At 33.1% G+C, this 20619-nt stretch overlaps 3 protein-coding genes and 1 non-coding gene across 4 annotated transcripts; all 4 read left to right on the forward strand.

Annotated features, from left to right (window-relative positions):
• The first annotated feature begins 920 nt into the window (after nt 1-920).
• On the forward strand, nt 921-4598 carry LOC145064925 (shaggy-related protein kinase eta-like). Its single transcript, XM_079012292.1, has 12 exons — nt 921-1078; nt 1884-1976; nt 2090-2149; nt 2409-2681; nt 2761-2835; nt 2917-2973; nt 3231-3371; nt 3494-3544; nt 3627-3722; nt 3795-3878; nt 3971-4072; nt 4372-4598. Exons 1-12 carry the CDS (start codon nt 1064-1066, stop codon nt 4462-4464), a joined length of 1140 nt encoding a protein of 379 aa, XP_078868418.1. The 5' UTR covers nt 921-1063; the 3' UTR covers nt 4465-4598.
• Nucleotides 4599-9143: 4545 nt separating this feature from the next.
• On the forward strand, nt 9144-14536 carry LOC145061226 (Leucine-rich repeat protein kinase family protein). Its single transcript, XM_079008651.1, has 11 exons — nt 9144-9698; nt 9804-9936; nt 10259-10330; nt 10615-10758; nt 10872-10943; nt 11295-11354; nt 11732-11802; nt 11942-12088; nt 12182-12520; nt 12927-13318; nt 14001-14536. Exons 1-11 carry the CDS (start codon nt 9563-9565, stop codon nt 14322-14324), a joined length of 1890 nt encoding a protein of 629 aa, XP_078864777.1. The 5' UTR covers nt 9144-9562; the 3' UTR covers nt 14325-14536.
• An 807-nt stretch (nt 14537-15343) lies between these two features.
• TRNAE-CUC (transfer RNA glutamic acid (anticodon CUC)) lies at nt 15344-15416 on the forward strand. The gene has a single exon. It is a non-coding gene; the product is annotated as a tRNA-Glu (tRNA).
• A 47-nt stretch (nt 15417-15463) lies between these two features.
• On the forward strand, nt 15464-16965 carry LOC145062632 (Ribosomal L5P family protein). Its single transcript, XM_079010209.1, has 5 exons — nt 15464-15594; nt 15703-15810; nt 15904-15946; nt 16288-16483; nt 16568-16965. Exons 1-5 carry the CDS (start codon nt 15592-15594, stop codon nt 16764-16766), a joined length of 549 nt encoding a protein of 182 aa, XP_078866335.1. The 5' UTR covers nt 15464-15591; the 3' UTR covers nt 16767-16965.
• Nucleotides 16966-20619: the final 3654 nt, after the last annotated feature.

Below are 20619 nucleotides of genomic sequence, written 5' to 3' on the forward strand. Positions count from 1 at the left end.
CATTTTATCAATTAAATTTATTAAAAAATTTATATCATAAGAAATCTTATATATTGAGTTTTTTCCGGATTAAAACTCAATTTTACCTTTTTCCAGAAAAAAACATTACAATTTTTTTTCCGAAAAGCCAAAATAACCTTCAACTTTATATATTTTTCTGAAAAACCCCTCAACATTTTATTATTTTTTCCCAAAAGAAAATCCTCACACTTGACAAGATTTTTGGGGGAAAAGAAATGCTAAATCCAGAAATGGAAAAAAATACAAGTTTTTTTTAGAAAAATAATAAAATAAAGTTGAAACTTAATTCGGAAAAAACACCAATATTAACCTTTATTTTAAATAATCAAGATTTAACAAATGACAGAAAAAAGATTAGTTATGTGATTATTACAGTTTCATATAAATAGAAAGACATCCAAACATAATACCATACATGTTTTTTTTATTGTTAGTTATCAAATTTTAAGTATTTAATATATCAAACAACCAATATCTAAACGCACTTACAACACTTTATATCCTCTTCTAAAAAGAGAAAAAGTTTATACAATTACAAAAAAAAAAGTGTTGCTTAGTGAGACCTCGTATTTTAACATCATGACATTCAAAAAAGAAAACTATAAAAAAAAGGAAATAATTTTTTCTTTTGTCTTTTTCCAAAGGTTTGCAATGAGGGCTCTTTCAAAAGCCACCACCATGGTCGAGACTTTTAATGGCGAAAGGCCCATCTTTTGCGTTTGTCAAATACCATAAATCTCGGTTTGTAAAAAAGGATTGGCATCATTGCAATTTCAAGAATATAAAACACCCTTTTTTGAGTTTTTGTGGGGTGAAGCAAAGTAATAGTCATAGACTATTTGCTCACTTTCTCTCTCATCACCTCACGACATACCAAAAGAAAGAAGAGCTGTATTCACATGTAGTTGTTTGGCTGATGGGGTCTCTTTATGACCTGAAAATTTAATCAAAAAGGCTTTCTTTTTCCATTTCTCTAACTCGCCAAAAGAGGAAAACAAAATTTTCTCCTTTTTGTCACGCTCGCCGGAGGCCGGAGCTCAGAATGGCCGGTGATCAGGTACATACTACATCTTTCGTTACAACTCAGGACTTCTTGTGTGAATCCCCTTTCTTGTTTTCTGTAAATTTTGGGGAATTTAAAGGAAATCAAGAAAGAAATCGCGAACTCTCTTGTAGCATAAAGAATTGGGGTTAGGGTTTCTGACTTCTTTCGAGGAGTTCTTGCGTAAAAGTTACTTATTGGTTTGTGTAAATTGGGGAATTTCAAAGTAAATCAAGAAACAAAGCTCGAATTGTGTTGTAGCTTACAAAATTGGGATTAGGGTTTCCGCTTCTGTAATCTTTGAGTTGATTATGTCGAGTTAGGGCAAAGATTCATAATCTGGAGTTGTTCTAGGGGTTCAATTAGGGTTTCAAAGGTCTATAATACGGAACTTTCTATTTGAAGTTGTGTTAATGTTAAGCTTATTCTTGCTAGATCAGTGCTATATTATATGATTTAGATTTGTTTCTGAACTTCAAATTCTTTTCGACGAGTTTTTTTCTCATTTCTTGAGCTGATCTGGTATTCGTATACCATTGTGGCTCATTAATCGCAATGTAAAAGATAATCATTTCGGATGTTTTTCCATATACAAACAATTGAAAATAATAGCTTCATTTGTGTTTTTCATACACTTTTTTTTGGTACATATGCTTCAATACCCTAATTCCCTAAAGTAGGAAAAGGAAAAGTAGTAACACTATACTAATTCTGTTCATACAAAATCTTCATCTCAAGATTTCTATTTTGGCATTTTTTTCTCCATAAATCATATCCTAAACTTTTCATCCAACAAAATTTCTTTATAAATTATATTCAGGAAATGTCTGCCCCAGTTATCGATGGGAACGAAGCAGCAGCTGGTCACATCATATCAACTACAATCGGAGGCAAAAATGGAGAACCAAAGCAGGTACACATACACCGCCTTTTTCTAAAATCCAAGGGTAGTTTCGTAATTTTACTTACACCTATCTCAATAATAAGCTTTTCACAACAAATTATTACGAATTTGACTTCATGCAGACCGTTAGTTACATGGCGGAGCGCGTTGTAGGGACCGGATCATTCGGAACCGTTTTCCAGGTATCCATTTCTTTTAATAAAACAAAATTTCAAAAAAAAAAAAAAAAGAAAAAGAAAAAACATTCAAGGTCAAATTTTTAAAAAAGTTAGAACTTAATTACGAAAACCTCATTTCGTAGACTTTCTCACTCGGTCAGATTCAGACTGTTTGATACCACACAGACTTAGAAGGCTTTGACTCGATCAGATCTGACTCAATCAGCAACTATCAAACAGTCTCGAAGTCATTATTTTTGTATAACTTTTTGTTTTGTTTTAGGCAAAATGCATAGAAAGTGGAGAAACGGTTGCGATAAAAAAAGTATTGCAAGACAAAAGATACAAGAATCGTGAGTTGCAATTAATGCGTGCAATGGAGCATCCTAACCTTGTTACATTAAAGCATTGTTTCTATTCGACTACAAGCAAAGAAGAGCTTTTTTTAAACCTTGTTATGGAATATGTCCCCGAGACAATTTCTAGGGTTTTAAAGCATTATAATGATCTACGCCAAAATATGCCTCTCGTTTATGTGAAACTTTATACGTATCAAGTGAGTTTGTTTTTTAAGGGGTTTTTTTTGTTACTTTTTTGTTTTGCGGGGACTGATAGTGAATGTTTGTTTTTTTTAGATATTTAGGGGGCTTGCGTACATGCATACGGTTGCAGGAGTATGCCATCGGGACTTGAAACCTCAAAATGTTTTGGTGTGTGAATTTGTCTTTGTGAAAGTTTTCTTTTTTTGGTTTTATTTTATTTAATTTCTTAGGGTTAATTTTTTTTTTCAGGTTGATCCTTTTACTCATCAAGTCAAGATTTGTGATTTCGGAAGTGCAAAAATGCTAGTACGTTCTTAATCCCATTCAATTCACTTTTGAAATGTTAAAATGACCATTTTGCCCTTTTATTATTCTGAAAGCTAATAAATCGAAACCAATGTATAACTTCAATGGTGTGATTTTTCTTTCTAAAAGTTAAAATGCTATATAGTAAACAAATCAGTGAAATTATGATTGTTTCCATATCATATTTCTTATTTTGACAATATATATTTTTCTTTCTAAAAGTTAAAATGCTATATATTTAACTTAACCATGGTTAGGTGAGGGGAGAAGCAAATATTTCATACATTTGCTCACGTTTCTATCGAGCACCAGAACTGATTTTTGGTGCTACTGAATACACAACCTCCATTGATATTTGGTCAGCTGGTTGCATTCTTGCTGAACTTCTTCTTGGACAGGTTTACATTTTTTTTTTTTAAAAAAAAGTAACAAATCTTATAACATTTTCCATCCGAAAAGGAAAAAAAAAACATTATTGTACATCTTCACGTATTAATTTTGACATTTTTCGCATTTGTAGCCTCTATTTCCAGGAGAAAATGCTGTTGACCAGCTTGTAGAGATCATCAAGGTGTGATTTTATTCTTGTTGACTTAAAAATTCAAAGTGTTATTTTATAGTTTTTTAAGGTTTATGTATAAAAAATTTATTAGGTTTTGGGTACACCAACTCGAGAAGAAATCAGATGCATGAATCCAAACTACAACGATTTTCGGTTTCCTCAAATAAAAGCTCACCCATGGCACAAAGTATGATCTTTTTATTTTTTTATATTTTCTGGTGTTCATCTTTCTAAAAAAAGTAAATTTGTTTTTTTAAAGGTTTTCCATAAACGGATGCCTCCAGAAGCAATTGACCTTGCATCTCGACTCCTACAATACTCCCCAAGTCTTCGCTGCAATGCTGTAAGTTCCTTTATATATATATATATATATATATATATATATATATATATATATATATATATATAATGATGTATGTATGATTTTATGGGCAGCTTGAAGCTATGGCACATCCGTTCTTTGATGAGATAAGACAACCAAATGCTCACTTACCAAATGGTCGACCATTGCCTCCTCTTTTTAACTTCAAACAAGAGGTAAACCATGTTTAATTAACTCTTTGGATAAATGATGTTAAATAAATATTTTGAGGAAAAAAAATGACACTACACTTGGGAAAATGGAAAGAAAACTTAAATAATGGCAAATTTGTAAAAAGGTAGGAGGACTTAATGAGCAAAATATCCTTCTTTCCTTGACAATCTATTCTTTCTAACATTATGTCAAAAAAGAAAACATCTAGCTAAATATCCATTTTTTAACGTAATGTAACTTTTAAATCATATATATATTTTTTTATGGTGGTTTACTAAATGGTATTTTTTTATGGGTCCAGTTGTCAGGAGCATCTGTAGAGCTTGTCAACAGGTTGATTCCTGAACATGTGAGGAGGCAAATGAATTTACAATTTCCACAGCCTTCAGGGTAAAGATCATGTCATATTATGAGGAAAGCTGATTTACAGGATTTGTGAAGATGGGCATAAAGGTCTTTTTACACAAGGGTAAAGTTTGAAGCCCAAAGAACCAAAGTTTATATAGCTAGAAATACATGGAGACGAGAAGTGAAAGGTGTGGAGTTTTGGTTGTTTCTTGCTTGCCAATATTGGGAGGCATTATATACCCCACTCATTTTGTAGGCATACAATAACAATACTATTATCACTATGTTTTTTTTTTTTTGTTTTTTTGTTTTTTTTTTTAAAACTTGTTATGTAAATACCTCCAGAAACTGTAGGTGCTGTTTGTTTTCAATTTAATTGACTTAATGAAGTCAGGTAAACTATATATGAGTGTTTCTTTTCTATATGAGGAACACCACCCCTGGCTTGTGATGTGATGAGTGGTATGCCACCAACACCACCGTCTCTGACCACCTTATACCACCACCTCCTCCATCATTTTCCCCACCACGATCAATTTTCTCAATCAATATTATTTTTTTGCCATCATCACCACTTTTGGATTATATCATCACTTACAACTAAAAAATTAGATTAAGTTAGAACCTAAAACTGAATAGGACCAAAACCCTAATTATTCAAATTAAAATCCAAACCTAAAAAGAATCATCGAACAATGTTTTCTCTCTTCTCGTTACTCTTTGATTGTGGCGATGAAGATGATGACATGATCTAAAGAAGTTGTATTTTTTGTTTGTAGGTACAGGGGGAAGGAAAGAAAAATGACAATTTAAAGAGACAATTGCCTTTAAGCATCACCATTGTCATGTTAACCAACAAACCTTCTAATCAGATGAATTCTCCTGTTTATTAGTTTTTTTTTTTTTTTTTTTAGAGTTTACACATTTGAAATGCACAAAAATAACATTAGGTACCATTTAAAACAAAATGAAAATAGTTTGTTTTCTAATAATGACATTATCTTTAACATTTTAGTCACTATTTTCCATATAATCTTCTCTTCTAATAAAAGACCTTAAACTTGTTATTTGTCATCTTTTTAAACATCTAACCTGCAACATGTCATTCTTTTGGACCCTCTACGTTATGTTTTCCTGCTTATATATTTTCCTTTTCAATCAGATATTTCAAAATCCAAAAAAACAGAAATTTATTTTCAAAAATTTCAATCAAATCTTGCCCCAAATATCTCCCTAAATTTCGATCCCTTGAATCTCTCTATAGTTTAATTTCAAAATCTCTAGCTTCATCCGGTTGTAAAATCTATAAAACCTACCTTCTTGCAATCTCCATTTAGACTGCTGCAATATTTGATGCGAACCAGACACCCAGTTGCCTAAGGCCGCCCTACCTTTAATACGCTTCATGTTCAATGGACCTACGTTACCATCTATGACCCTTCTTCATCCTTTGTTATTTCTTTGAGATGAATCCAACATTGAAATTCTAAGGGGGTGTTTGAGATTACTTTTTAAGCCCAAAAGTTCTTTTGAAGAAGCAAAAGCCAAAAGTTGTTTTTAAAAAATGTTTGGGTAGTATTTTTTTATTTTTGAGTGTGATTTAGCTTTAAAAGTTCAAAAGTTACAAAAAGTCACAATTTCATGACTTTTGAAAGCCCACTATTTTCTTCTTTACAAAAAGTGATTTTGAAAAGAACTTTTTCATCTTCCAAATATCTTTTTAACTTTTTAGAAAAGTTAAAAGGCAAAAGTCATTTAAAAAGTATTCCCGAACACCCTCTAAATTTGAAACACTCTCATCTTTTCTCTCTTTCAGAATCGTATCCATATTTTATTCTTGGGTGCATCAATTGATACTGTATTTCATTTGCAATATCGGTAGAGGTAGATTTTTGAAGAAAAAAAAATATATGAGTTCGATTTCTTCTATAAATTAACCTATATTCTATGAAGAGAGGCAATCATATGGTTTAAGGTCTGAGGTCTCATATCATCTTTACCAAGTGTGACTAATCTGTTTTTTTTTTTTTTTTTTTTTTTCTTATTTAGCTCCGAGGTAGCACGCACCAACACAAACTGCAGCCACCTTCTTTCTTTGGACCCCCTCTGTAATCAACTTTTTATTTTCTTACATAGGTTTTTTTTCATGGATCCGGTTCTATATCATGCTTTCACAATCGGGTATCTCCTCTTTCTTAACCTCTGGATTATTAGAAGTTTGAAAAATATTGAGTTTTGCAAGGAATAGACATGGAGAAATGGGGAGTTTAGAAATAAGGAAGCAACGTATGGAGAAATGGAGATTTACTTTCATGTATATCGGTCATTGGCTCAGTTGACTTTTTTTTTTCCTAAATTAAGTTCTTTTTTGTGATAAATGTGGGAATTCTTTAACATTAGAGTGGTTGTTTAGCCTTAGTTAATTACTCAAATTATGGAACTAATCATGACTTATTTACCTAAAAATCCTATGTTTCAAAGATGTTGTTTCAGTATAATATACTTGATTGTATAGAGTCGGAATTATGATGCCTTTACCCTAGATGCTTAATTGTTTATTCTACAATGGTTTTCTGAAATGCAACGTCAAAATAAGTATGGTAAGATGTTAGTATTTCTACACCATCGAATCACCTTTTCATTGTTTGTTCTACAAGAGCTTTCGTAAACACATACTACAATAAATTTTAAAGTTTTTGTCATATTGCTATGTAAAATCGAATATCCTTTAATGTTTATTCTGTTACCGCTTTACATCGGTAAATCTGAAAAAAAAAAAAAAGAATTTGAATGCCAAAAAATGGTTGTTTTAATGTATCTTTTGTCTTGCCGATTTCAGGTACCGATTCACATGAGATTTTGTAAAAATTCTTTTGAATTAGTTATTTATTTTGCTACCGCTTCACATGAGATTTCTAAAAATGGAGTTAGTTAAAAGTACTTTTTCATCTAAATGTGTTCTTTTAACCGAATACAAGATAGATGTAGAATGAGATGTAGAAAAAGTAAAGAGGAGGTGAAGTATTGAAGACTAGTGTACTCTATCATTAGAGTTGAGAAAAAATTATTAGTATTAAATGACAGGGGGTGGAGAAAGAAGAAAAATGGCAAAATACTCCCATGAGACGATGTAATTGGAGGTTCAAGCGATGTTTGTAGAGATGGATCATATATGAAATAGTATTCAAACTCAAGAATAACTGTGGGAAATGTTCTAAATATGGACCAATATTGAAATTTTTTATAAACATTAGGGACCATTTTGTAATTTACTCATTTTTGTTAGCTTAAGAAGAATTTGTACAAAAGAGGACTACCTATTGCTCAAAAGTAAACTACTATAAAAAAACAAATATCTCATATTTGATCACTCTACTATTAATACCGTAATTCTTATTTAAATTTCTTTTTAGAAATGGTTTCTTTTACCTATTACAATAATTTCTCTTGGGCGTATGTAAGCATGATATATAAGCCCTTTCTTGAAGCTTCCATGTTGTTGTTTAATGGTGATCACTGTATCAAAAATCAAAGTTACAAGAGCATTCTGCTGAATCAGGCATTTTAAGTTTTAAAGTGAAAGAAACTCTTCTCTCATGTCGGTGTTACAGGCATTCAATTAAAACTCTTATGGTTGATTTGTTTCATTTTTTCAAATACACATTTAGCTGGAAGCTCCCCTAAATCAACCCACCTGTAAATCCTACATCCATCTAACAATCCTACTTATTGTTAACCCAACAATAACATGCTACTTTCATTTTTAAGTATCATGATACTTTCATTTAAATGAAAAATATGCATGATAGTTTTATTTTTAAGCCAACAATAGTATGTTACTTTCATTTTAAACCAACAATAAAATGCAACTTTCACTTTTAAACGAAAAATTAACATGCTATTTTAATTTTAAAAACAAAATATGCATACTATTTTAATTTTTACAACAAAAATAACATGATGCTTTTATTTTTACAACCAACATAGCATGCTATTTTCATTTTTAAGCGATAAGTAGCATGATACTTTCGTCTTTATGGCAAAAAATGAATGTCACTTTCATTTTTACGACAAAAACAACATACTATTTTCATTTTTGAACCAACATTAACATGTTGCTTTTATTTTTAAGTGAACAACAGAATGATACTTTCATTTTTAATCCGACTATAGTATGCTACTTTAAATTTTAAGCATAAAACATCATGCTACTTTAAATTTTGAAACAAAATATGATAATCCATTCATTTTTATGCCAAAAAACATCATTGCTACTTCCATGATAAGTTCTTAGTTTTTAGTTATGTATATAAATTTGAGTTTTGTTATCTATCCTTTTATAGCAAGTCACTTATTATGAATTATTGATGTCATTTTAAGTTCTTAATCCCGTGTGATACACGGTTATAACCTAGTTAATTAATCAACATAACCTAGGATACCTAATTATATAGTCATATATAAACTATTGAAAAAAATTAATTGCAAATCTTATATAAAAATACTTTGTTACTAAAAATATACATAAAATAAAGTAGGTTACCTTAGGGTGGCCAAATATTTTTGGTGTTGTAAATAATTAAATAAACTTTTGTTATTGGATCTCTAGATTCTTTCTATTTTATTTAGATATTAATAAAAAAATAAATATTTTTTACAAGATAAAACAGAAATCTGCAAATCAGTGTCAGCAAGAATACAGCCCTGATAGTCAACTAATCGGTAATTTGTCACTTGACTGTATGCAGATGCCAGATGGAGAAGGGAACCATCTGTGTCATTTTCCAAATCTCAATCTTCTCCATTTTTTCTATTAAACTTTGAAAATTGATTCCCCCAATTTTCCAAACATCACTCCCAATGCTCATTACCTCTCATTAATTTATTCATTTCAATACAATTAACATTAGAAACCACCTGCAACAAGTTAAAATTTTATCATTTTAGTTACTCGAGGAGCTTCGATTCCAACAAGATTAAACAAAAAACACAACATTTTGTCTTCAGAACTGTAGAAACCAACCTCATTCCAATTTTAACTCAAGTGTCCCTTTATTTTAGGTTTTTTTTTGCGAGAAATCTTTCTAGGTATCGCGTGTTTGCAGTGAAAGATCTAAAGGGCCTTGTTATTTGGGGAAGATTTTATGCGGTTTTTGTCGGAAACAATCGGGGATAACAGTATGAAGTTTGTCATTATTCTGGTGGTTTTGTTTAGGGTTTCTGTTTCAATGGTGGGTGCTTCCGATAGCCTTCTTTCTCCAAAGGGCGTCAACTATGAAGGTAAGCATTTTGGTACATTGCAGAAAGAAAAAGATTAAACTTTTGTTGAAAAAAATGTCGTTTTCTGATTCGATTAACCTTATTTATGAAATGTTGATTTGATAGTGGCTGCATTGATGTCTATGAAGAATAAAATGATCGATGAATATCATGTTCTTGATGGATGGGACATCAATTCTGTTGATCCTTGTACTTGGAACATGGTCGCTTGTTCTTCCGAGGGTTTTGTAATTTCTCTGTTAGTATTTACTATATAAGTTTCCCCCTTTTTAACCTTAATCTTTATTTAATCTAAAAGCACTCCCTTTGTTACAACTTTTAAGTCAACTTTAGCTTCCATTATCAATTCTTTTGAATTGGTAACCATTTATTTAGGCTTTTTAGCGCAAGAAGACCATTATTTCAACCCAAAAAGAAGAGACCCCATTATGATGTTTTGTCCAAAAATTGACTCCAACTATTCAAAAAGTCAACTCCAAATTTGAAACAAAGGGAACACATTCGTATTTTGTGTAGTTTAACTTTTTTTTTTTAATATGTTTTCTGCTAATCCTTTGTAGTGAAATGGCTAGTACTGGATTGGGGGGAACAATATCCCCAAGTATTGGGAATTTGGGACATCTTCATACATTGTGAGTTTATTGAACTCTTTTGTGTCTTTTATTTATATAAGGATATTTTCATTTAATAGGCTATCTATGTTTTGATCATGTTTATAAAAACTTATTCAAGAGATATCCATATACAACACATTTTTTTAGTTATAGCATCCGAATTTTGGTAGTACTCTATACCATGAAAAGTGTTAGATTTCCTTTTTGGGTATCTATTAAGTCGTTCTTTCTGCATTATGTAAAAAAGGAGAAAAAAAACATCTTAGTCATTTCTTTTATATTTTTGGCTGAATTTTATACAGGTTACTACAAAACAATGCATTATCTGGTGCAATTCCAGCTGAAATTGGAAAACTTAGAGAATTAGAAACTCTTGATTTATCAAGTAATGAGTTTGTAGGTGAAATCCCAAGTTCATTGGGATCCTTGACTCGTCTAAGTTATCTGTAAGTTTTTATCAAGTTTCAACTCATTGTTTTCTCATTTTTTTTTAAAAAATATATTTATTTCAACCTTTGATTATTATATCTGATAATAATTTGATTTTATATGTTTTCAGGAGGCTCAACAAAAACAAGTTGTCAGGGGATATTCCTGGACCTGTGGCAAACCTCACAGGTCTTTCATTCTTGTATGTCATTCATCATTTGCCTTTCTTTTGTTTGATTTGACATTTGAAAGAAGGGTAAAACTGTAAAATGCAATAACTAGCAACATACTCTCATTTCTTTTTATTTCAATATTGTAATTCCAGCTTTTTTATTATGAAGACTTTGTACTATGAAAAGTATACCAAATTATATCATTGTATGATCATTTCTTTTCTTATTAACTTCGAAAATCTACCCAATTATAGCAGTGAAAATTGTTTTGTATTTAGATGAAATTGCTAAAACTGGGTAGATGTTTTAACATTATGAATAATTTGGAACTTTTTTTGAAGCAGGAATTAAATCACTAAATTCTGACAATTTGTTTACAGGGATGTGTCATTCAATAATCTCAGTGGTGCCTCACCAAAAATAAGAGCTAAAGACTACAAGTAAGATTTTTACTTTTTATTGGAAATTGAAAAATATATAAAGCATATAATGTACTTTCACCATTTTATCGATTTATCCATTGAACTATCGTTTTTGTAATGGTTATTACAATAACAATTTAGTGGCTAAATTGATAAAAAGTATTAGTTTAGTGGCTAAATGAATACAATTGTGAAAGTAAGTTGTATTTTGCAATTGTAAATTTTTGAAAAGAGTTACGAAAACTTCCGAAGATTTTCTCATAATAAAGATTAGAAATATAGTCTTTATGAAATTCGTTGACAACGAATCAAACATATGATTCATGTTACTTTTAAGATTTCGCATGCATAACGTTTTTGGCACAAATATTTAATATGAATAATTGGTAATGCAGGATTACAGGGAACAACTATCTTTGCACTTCATCCTCATTAAATTGTATCAAAGTCCCCAAAGTGGCTAATGGTAAACTTTGATATTAGTTCTCCAATTTTAAACCTTTCCATGTTTTCTACTTTTGTGATTGTTGATATGGTTTTTTCTTGAATCATTTATATGATCAATGTCTTATATATACCAATAGTTTTTTGTTTCACTTTCTTAGAAGCTAATTCAAACAAGAAAATAGACAACAAGCACCATTGGATTGTGTCTGTTATGGTGGGAGTTAGTTGCACATTTGTGATTTCTATTATGCTTCTTGTTTGTGGGGTCCACTGGTATCGATCTCGCCTTATATGTACATCTTATGGTATATATTTTCTACAAACAAACCATCTTTCCTTAATGATCCATTTATTTGGATTTTTTTTTCACAAAATACTAACAATTCAAACATTTGCAGTTCAACAAGATTATGAATTTAATGTGGGGCATTTGAAAAGATTTACATTTCGTGAATTGCAAGTGGCAACAGGGAATTTTAGTTCCAAGAATATTTTAGGACAAGGGGGATTTGGAGTGGTTTACAAAGGGTGTCTTGTAAATAAGACTTTGGTGGCTGTGAAAAGACTAAAAGACCCTAATTTCTCAGGGGAAGTCCAATTTCAGACTGAACTTGAGATGATAAGCTTGGCATTACATAGGAATCTTTTACGTCTTTATGGGTTTTGTTTGACTTCGGATGAAAGATTACTTGTTTACCCTTATATGCCTAATGGAAGTGTTGCAGATCGATTGAGAGGTATCTATTATCTAACCTAATAATCCCTTTGTCTCTTGTTGTCAAACCTAATAAGTTGGGAATTCGAAATTAATAAGATTCTTTATTTATCTTTCTCAATGTCCTTAACCCAAATTGGGATGCTTTTTACATAATTTAGTGTCGAATGTCGATGCATCTTCTTGTCAAAAGTACATAGGTTTTCGATGAAACTCAATATTGAAAAGTTGTGATTTTGACTCTCGAAAGTCAACATAAAGGTAAATTGTCGTTTATTCTCATTCAGACGACTCAATCAGTCCAAAAAGAAACAATCGTTGTTCATACAACACTTAATCAATAAGCTTTTTACAAATTCGTTTCTCCAAAGCGTATTGTTGTCGTTTTCAATACGTTTTTCTTTAACTTTATAAACTTCGATTTACAGACTGTGGTCATGAAAGGCCAATTTTGGATTGGAGTAGAAGGATGCATATTGCACTCGGAGCTGCAAGGGGACTTGTGTATTTACATGAACAATGTAATCCGAAGATAATCCATAGAGATGTAAAAGCTGCAAATATTTTGTTAGATGAGAATTTTGAAGCAGTTGTTGGTGATTTTGGTCTCGCTAAGTTGTTAGACCCCCGCGATTCACACGTCACAACTGCTGTTCGTGGTACTGTGGGCCACATCGCACCAGAATATCTCTCCACTGGACAATCTTCGGAAAAAACAGATGTTTTTGGATTTGGGATTCTTTTATTGGAAATTATTACAGGTCAAAAGGCATTAGATGCAGGAAATGGTCAACTTCAAAAGGGAATGATTCTTGATTTGGTAAGCAATCTCCTCTTCTATTATACTTTTGAGTAAATTACACGAATGGTCCCTATGGTTTAGGGTAATTTGCACGTTTGGTCTCTAATTTAATTTTTTAACTCGGAAGGTCCCTACTATTTGTTTTTGTTATGCGCTTGGTCCCTGTTTTACCTAAAAAGACTATTTTGCCCTTGATTTTTTAATTTATTTAAATAAACACACTCCCAACCCCACCCCCCTCACCTTACTTTACCTACCTCACAATTTTTCCCTATTTAAATAATAGTCTTTTTAGGTAAGATAAGAACCAAACGTGTAACAAAAACAAATTGTAGGGACCAAGCGTGTAATAAAAACGAACAGTAGGGACATTCCAAGTTAACAAAGTAAGTTAGAGACCAAGCGTGCAAATTATCCCAAACCATAGGGACCATTCATGTAATTTACTCTATACTTTTTACTCATTAAGCTATTATTGTTATTATTTTTTTTGATTAAGATGCTGAACTATTATTATCATTATCATAAAAAAGTGTTCTAAATTGATAAAACGGTGAAAGTACAAAGTAAAACAATGAAAGTACATGTAATTTTGTATTTTGCCCTTAACTAAGGTCTAAAAAGTATACTACTTTTTGGTTTTTAGCTCAAGTACTTGGTCAAGGTCAAGGCGTTGACTTGGTTTATTTGACTTTTATAGGTTAGAACTTTATACGAAGAAAAACGACTACAAGTATTAATAGATCGAGATCTTAATGGTTGTTATGACAAAGAAGAGCTCAATGAGGCTGTAAAACTTGCTCTTGTTTGCACTATTGCACAACCAAATTCTAGACCAAAAATGTCACAAGTCATGAAGGTTCTAGAAGGTATCACGGGTCAACCGGTCAATTTGGAAGACACACAAACGGGACCCACACAACAATTTGAGGGAACGACTTTTAGTTTTTTCAAAAATCATAGTGATGCTCATGAAGGGTCTTCGTTTATAATTGAAGCAATGGAGCTATCGGGACCCCGGTGACGGATTTTTAATTAATTGTGGTGTAATTGTGAATATTTAAAGTTTAGGGGTTCTGGTTTTAGAAAGTTTTTGTAAAGAGATGTAGCCATAAGTTTTTGTAGTCAAGGATGATGACATGGCTTTGACATTTTGAGTACCTATTTGAAATATTGTAAGAATTTCAAAAATTGTACTTGGTATATATATGTTTAGTTCTTGGAGTTATTCGGAAATTGACATTTACCCCTTTCACTTGTATTTATGTCATTAAGGTTCTTGAAAAGGGCCAATGGCCTAGCGGTATGGAGTGATCATCTCATTTGAGAGGTCAGGAGTTCAAGTCTCGGTGGAGACATATGTGCTTATTTAGGAGTAGATTAGTTAGTTTGTCATTTTAAAGAAAAAAAATTAAGGTTCTTGAGTTTTCTTTGTTGCTCTTACTATACTTTGCAAAAAGTAAGTGACTGAATTATAGTATTTATAACATAGGTGTCACTTTGATGCAAACTTGAACTTAATTCAAATGCCTGCATAATATCCATCATCACTATGCTTGCTAGTCATCAAACAAGTTTGATAGACAAGTTCAATTTTAACTCAGACTCAATTTGATAAGAATAAACACAACTTGATTAATTACTCAATAGTTAACACATATGCTAGTCGATCATATTTTTGTTTACATTTTACGCTTTTTAAGACATTCCATTTTAATTCATATAGGGTTGATGTTTTATATACAAAGATCTTTTGTAATGATAACGTCAAGGCAGGTGCTATTTAAAAAAAAATAACAATTATTGAATTTATTTTTTTCCTTCTGCTAGAGGTCTCCTACGGAAGCAGTCTCTTAACTTTATACTGGGTGCTGTCGACGATCCTGCCTTCCTCTCACCCTATTTGTACGGGATTTGGGTTAATTATGTTATTGAGGAAAAGCAACAACTTTTTTGTAGTCTAGTTAATAAAAAAAATTACCATTTATCATTTTATTAAATGGACAACGGTTATTTAAAATCGTTACGAAAGCAAGTCATAAATCCGTTGTAGTCTAGTTGGTTAGGATACTCGGCTCTCACCCGAGAGACCCGGGTTCAAGTCCCGGCAACGGAATTTTTTTGCAAGCCCTCCAAATGCAGGGTCAAAAATGTCATTTCGCTTTCAACATTTTGTTGAACGAAACCCTAACAGGCCTTAAGTTTCTAATAAAACCCTTTTCATCTCCCTTCGCCCTCATTTCTGCTCTTACATCGACACCCCTACGCCGCCGCACTCTTCCGCAACTACAATGGTAAACGTCCTTTCAAACGCCGGTTTATATTTGTTTTGTTTGTTGTGATCTGATCCGAACTCTTTTTTGTTCATATGATAATTACACCTTGAATGAAATGTGTTGTAGGCGTCAGAGAGGAAGCTAGCTAATCCAATGAGGGAGATTAAGGTTCAGAAACTGGTTCTGAACATCTCCGTTGGTGAAAGTGGTGATCGTCTCACTCGTGCTGCTAAGGTCGGACGCTTCTCCCAATCTCTCTGTCTAAATCTGTTCGTATTCTCGTTGCTGTAATCGCTTACTGATTTAGTTCTTATTTTTTGCGATTAGGTTTTGGAGCAACTCAGTGGCCAATCCCCTGTCTTTTCCAAGGGTAAGATATACTTCATCATCTCTCCATTGTCTTCGTTTTGGCTCCAAATAAGACCTTGTGTTCCTCCCACTGGTTGTGTGTTTTCCGTTTTATGTTCTATTTAACACGAAACTGACAATAGAAGCACCACAATAACATTGCTTTAGTTAAAATCAATCATACTTTTGTAGACTGAAACCTTAGTTTTAATCCGTTCGCTTTTGTCAAGTTAAATGAGCAAGCTTTTTTGCATCAGAAATGAAATAATGAATACATAATGTTGCTTTGATTGTTTCATGATTCTGCCACTTATTTCCAATCGTCTGTTTAGGTGTTCATGATTTTGTTGTTTTATGATACAGCAAGGTACACTGTGAGATCTTTTGGGATCAGGCGTAATGAAAAGATTGCATGCTATGTAACTGTTAGAGGAGACAAAGCAATGCAGCTTTTGGAGAGTGGATTGAAGGTTAAGGAATATGAACTTTTGAGGCGCAATTTCAGTGACACTGGTTGCTTTGGATTTGGTATCCAGGAGCACATTGATCTTGGTATCAAGTAAGTACATGTCAATTTTGGCACATCATCTAATATGGGAATCAAAAAGTATTATTTTGAACCCTTTATTTTGTGAAATTGCAGATATGATCCCTCAACTGGAATCTATGGAATGGATTTCTTTGTGGTTCTTGAAAGGCCAGGATACCGCGTGGGAAGACGCCGAAGGTGCAAGGCGCGTGTTGGGATCCAACACAGAGTTACAAAGGACGATGCAATGAAGTGGTTTCAGGTTAAGTATGAAGGAGTTATCCTCAACAAATCCCAACAAATTGGAGCATAAGAGATTTTGTTATGTCCATTTTGTCTTTTTCAATCCAGACTAGTTATGGTGTTGTTTTTGATTTGTTTATGTTATGGTAGTAGTTCTTTTAGGCAGGAAGTTATGCAAACTCCTTTTCATTTTGCTCAAATGTTTTCTACAAGATTCTTGAGATAATGTTTTTGTTTTGGTATCTTTAACAGAAAAATGCTTTGTTTGATGGTTTTTTTGTTCATTTTGAATAGTAAGCAGTCTTAATTTATAAACAAAAGATAATATAAAGAGAAAATTGGAAAAATGGTTTGTGTTTGTATTTTTCTTGAAAATGAAGACAATGATACAATACAGCACATCATAGTACATAATGATGAAGAAGAGTATAGTGATATGATATTCTTGTGTAAAACCCTTGTTATGATTGTTGTTTTTGGATAATGACTATTTAGGTTTGTAATTTGGGTTACACTTGAACATGGTATATTTGTTTTGGTAACACATATGGCTGTGGTTATAAAGTTCAATCTTTTGCATTTGGTGTGTTTTTTAATAACATGCATATGTTTTTGTTTTTGGCATTGAACATATTGTCATATGTTTTTGTTTTTCATATGTTATTGAACATATATATTATGGTAATGGTGTTTAACATCTTTCCAAACCATAGATTACAAGTTTCACATTATCATCATAATGTATGTATGTGCATGTATTAATTGTGGTAGTGTTTATAACATTGGCATTATCATCTTTCACCGTTACCTTATTATGTATATATATGCCGTTACCTTATTATACAAAAATTTCCATTACTATAATAGTGAGGTATAACCATAATGGATTGACATTGACAATGTACATAGGTCAATTCATCAAAATAAGTAAATCCAAAAAAACCTTATCACTATCATAACACCAAACCAACAAAAGAAAATTCATGACAATAATATAAACTATATGGACTGAAAATTACAAAATATTAAACCCTAATTCCATGTTAGAAAAAAAAAAGGATAAAAGAAAATCCTGCTAGCCAACAAGTAAAGTTTCATATTTTTAGCACCATCCTCAAAATCTTCTATCGACAACTTTAGAGATTTGATGTTCGTAGACCAAGTATAATAGCCCTAGTGCGGGATCATATTTTGTTGGAGGAATTAGGGTTTATATTGGAGATCTGGATACCCCAACTTGGATCGTGTGAACACTTTTCGAACTGATATTTCTACCTTATGTCTGGGTTACAAGAAATTCAACATAGGATAATCCAATAGGACACTTACGAATCTAAGAACAGAAATCGTAAGCCAAATTACTAGAAGGATTCTGTGTTTGTTTGAAGAAAAGAGAACTAATGGTTTTCGTATTATGACATCCCCAATTTCACGGCCAGAAAATACCGATGTGTTTATGCTTATTTAAAAATTAGAGTATCATTTTTTAAGAATAATATTGCGGAATTTGTTCCCAGAAAACATGCTAATGATATTATGAAAGCAAATCCGAAGAAATGTATTTTTAATTATATTAAAACATTGAGATATCATCGTCAATACATAAACATAAGTATAACGAATTATTACAAGTCTTACAGTAATTTAAACTAGTGTTTTAATACTCCTTAAATTTCTCAGCAGAATGTATCTTTAACATCTCTACCTGTGATACAATAAACTGAGTGGATCAGGTTGGAAAACCTGGTGACTATATAGGGGTTTTAATCCCACAATGTGATAATGATGTATATTTCAAGCCTGCAAAACTAACTATTATCATTAACACTGATATATCATATCTCTAAAACAGTTTATCCCATCCCGTTGATTCCCAATTACTGATTGTATACAACGTTCTTGTGATCTAGCCTAAAGGATTAATATGAACAACGAAATGACGACGCTGCTTTGGAAATTCCCTGATAACAAACGAGGATCAATAAATACATCAAATGAGGGGAATGGAGTAAGTTTCACCACGAACCTCCGTTCATAAACAATAAGACAATTAAGTTAGGGGTTGTTATCTAGATAATTGTGCCTAGCAGTGGTCTGACACCATGAGGTATTTTACCCCCAGACTCACCCTATCCGACAATATAACATCAGACATACCTAGCCGTGGTCTTGTAGCACCTGGTTCCTGGTACGTAAAATTTATCTATGTGTTTTGCATTTTGGACTTGGACTCGGCGAGTTGTAGGCCCGACTTGCCGAGTAGAGACGGGTTTGGGAGCACGTTTAAGTTGGTGACTCGGCGAGTCCACATTCTGGACTCGGCGAGTCCCCGCTGTCTGATGAAACCCTAAATTTCAAGGGTTTGCACCTTATTTAAACCAACCTTATGCGCCCCAACCTCGCCCCCTTCACCCTCAGAGCTCCCAAAATCGTCCAAACCCTTATTCCTTGAGAGATTGAAGTGTTTTGGTGTGTTCTTGAAGATTTTGAGAGAAGAGAAGGAGGCCAGGCACCTTGGTGTTATTTCAAGTGATTCCCTTGAGGTAGAACTCAGTTTCCCTCTGTTTTCATGCTTGTAGACCTTTATAGCTCCATTAATCGTCCAAACCCTTATTCCTTGAGAGATTGAAGTGTTTTGGTGTGTTCTTGAAGATTTTGAGAGAAGAGAAGAAGGAGGCCAGGCACCTTGGTGTTATTTCAAGTGATTCCCTTGAGGTATAACTCAGTTTCCTTCTTGAGCCATTTCCAAGCTTGATTATGAATTAGGGTTTGTAATAAGTTGGTTAACCCTTAGATCTAGGCATGATTGAGCTCCTGGAGCTCAGATCTACTGCCTTTATGGAGCCATATTGCATGAAAGCCCTAGATCTACTCTTTTAGTGCATTTTGAGCCCTAAAACCTTCATTGGTGTTTATTTACACGTAAAGTTGGAAACTTTACGTGTTAATCAGGCCCTAGAAACCTAAATCTATGAATGGCATGAGCTGGATTCAAGCAGAATCGAGTATATAGTAATTGCATGTGACAAACTCAACGATTCGTTCATCGGACTCGGCGAGTCGAGTCACGAGTCCCCGAGTTTTCCCCCTTTTCGTGGTTGCGGGGTGGAGTAGTGAGTCATGGGGTGTGAATCAGTGGGTTGGAAGCCAGACTCACTCATGAAGGAACTCGGCGAGTCAATGCCCTGACTTGGCGAGTTCAAGGCAATCTTCTTGCCTCAAGAACAGACTCGACGAGTTGTTCTTACAACTCGGCGAGTCACAGCATAGCATGTTCTTCGGATGAAGATGAACTCGGCGAGTTGTTCATACAACTCGACGAGTAGGATGAAGGACTATTGGACCTTGGATTAAAAGGAAAAATCGTCGAGTCAATGCCTAACTCGACGAGTAGAGGCGGGGTTGTGGTCAGACAAAAGGATAGGGACTCGGCGAGTTGGTAGACCAACTCGGCGAGTCGGGTCAACTGGAAGTTGACTTTGACTTTGACTTTGACCTTGACTTTGACTCTTGGCTTGGTTAGGGGTAAATGTTTATTTTACCCAGAGGATGATTAGCAGTATTTGACTAAGTGTTTTGTGGGGATTTTAGCCGGAGGACTTCCGGGACAGCAGCAGCAGAAGACAGTCAGTTCCCACGCAGATCAGCAGCTACTTTGAGGTGAGTTACCTTCCAGTAGCGGTGGGTCTAAGGCCACAATGTCGGCCCACCAGTAGGAGACGTATGATAGATGATTGTCTCTGTGATATCATCTAGGCTCGCTACTACCTGATATGTTATATGCTAGCATGATATGTTATATGTGATAGTAGTAGAGTTCGGTTGTTAGGACCGAAGGGTAGGTCAGACACCCCAGATAAGTCTGACAGTATGTGACGATATGTTTATACGTTGGCATGATATGTATATGTGATAGTGGTAGT

Source organism: Lactuca serriola, chromosome 7 (assembly GCF_051521515.1).
Source record: "Lactuca serriola cultivar US96UC23 chromosome 7, Lser_US96UC23_V15, whole genome shotgun sequence".
NCBI lineage: Eukaryota > Viridiplantae > Streptophyta > Magnoliopsida > Asterales > Asteraceae > Lactuca > Lactuca serriola.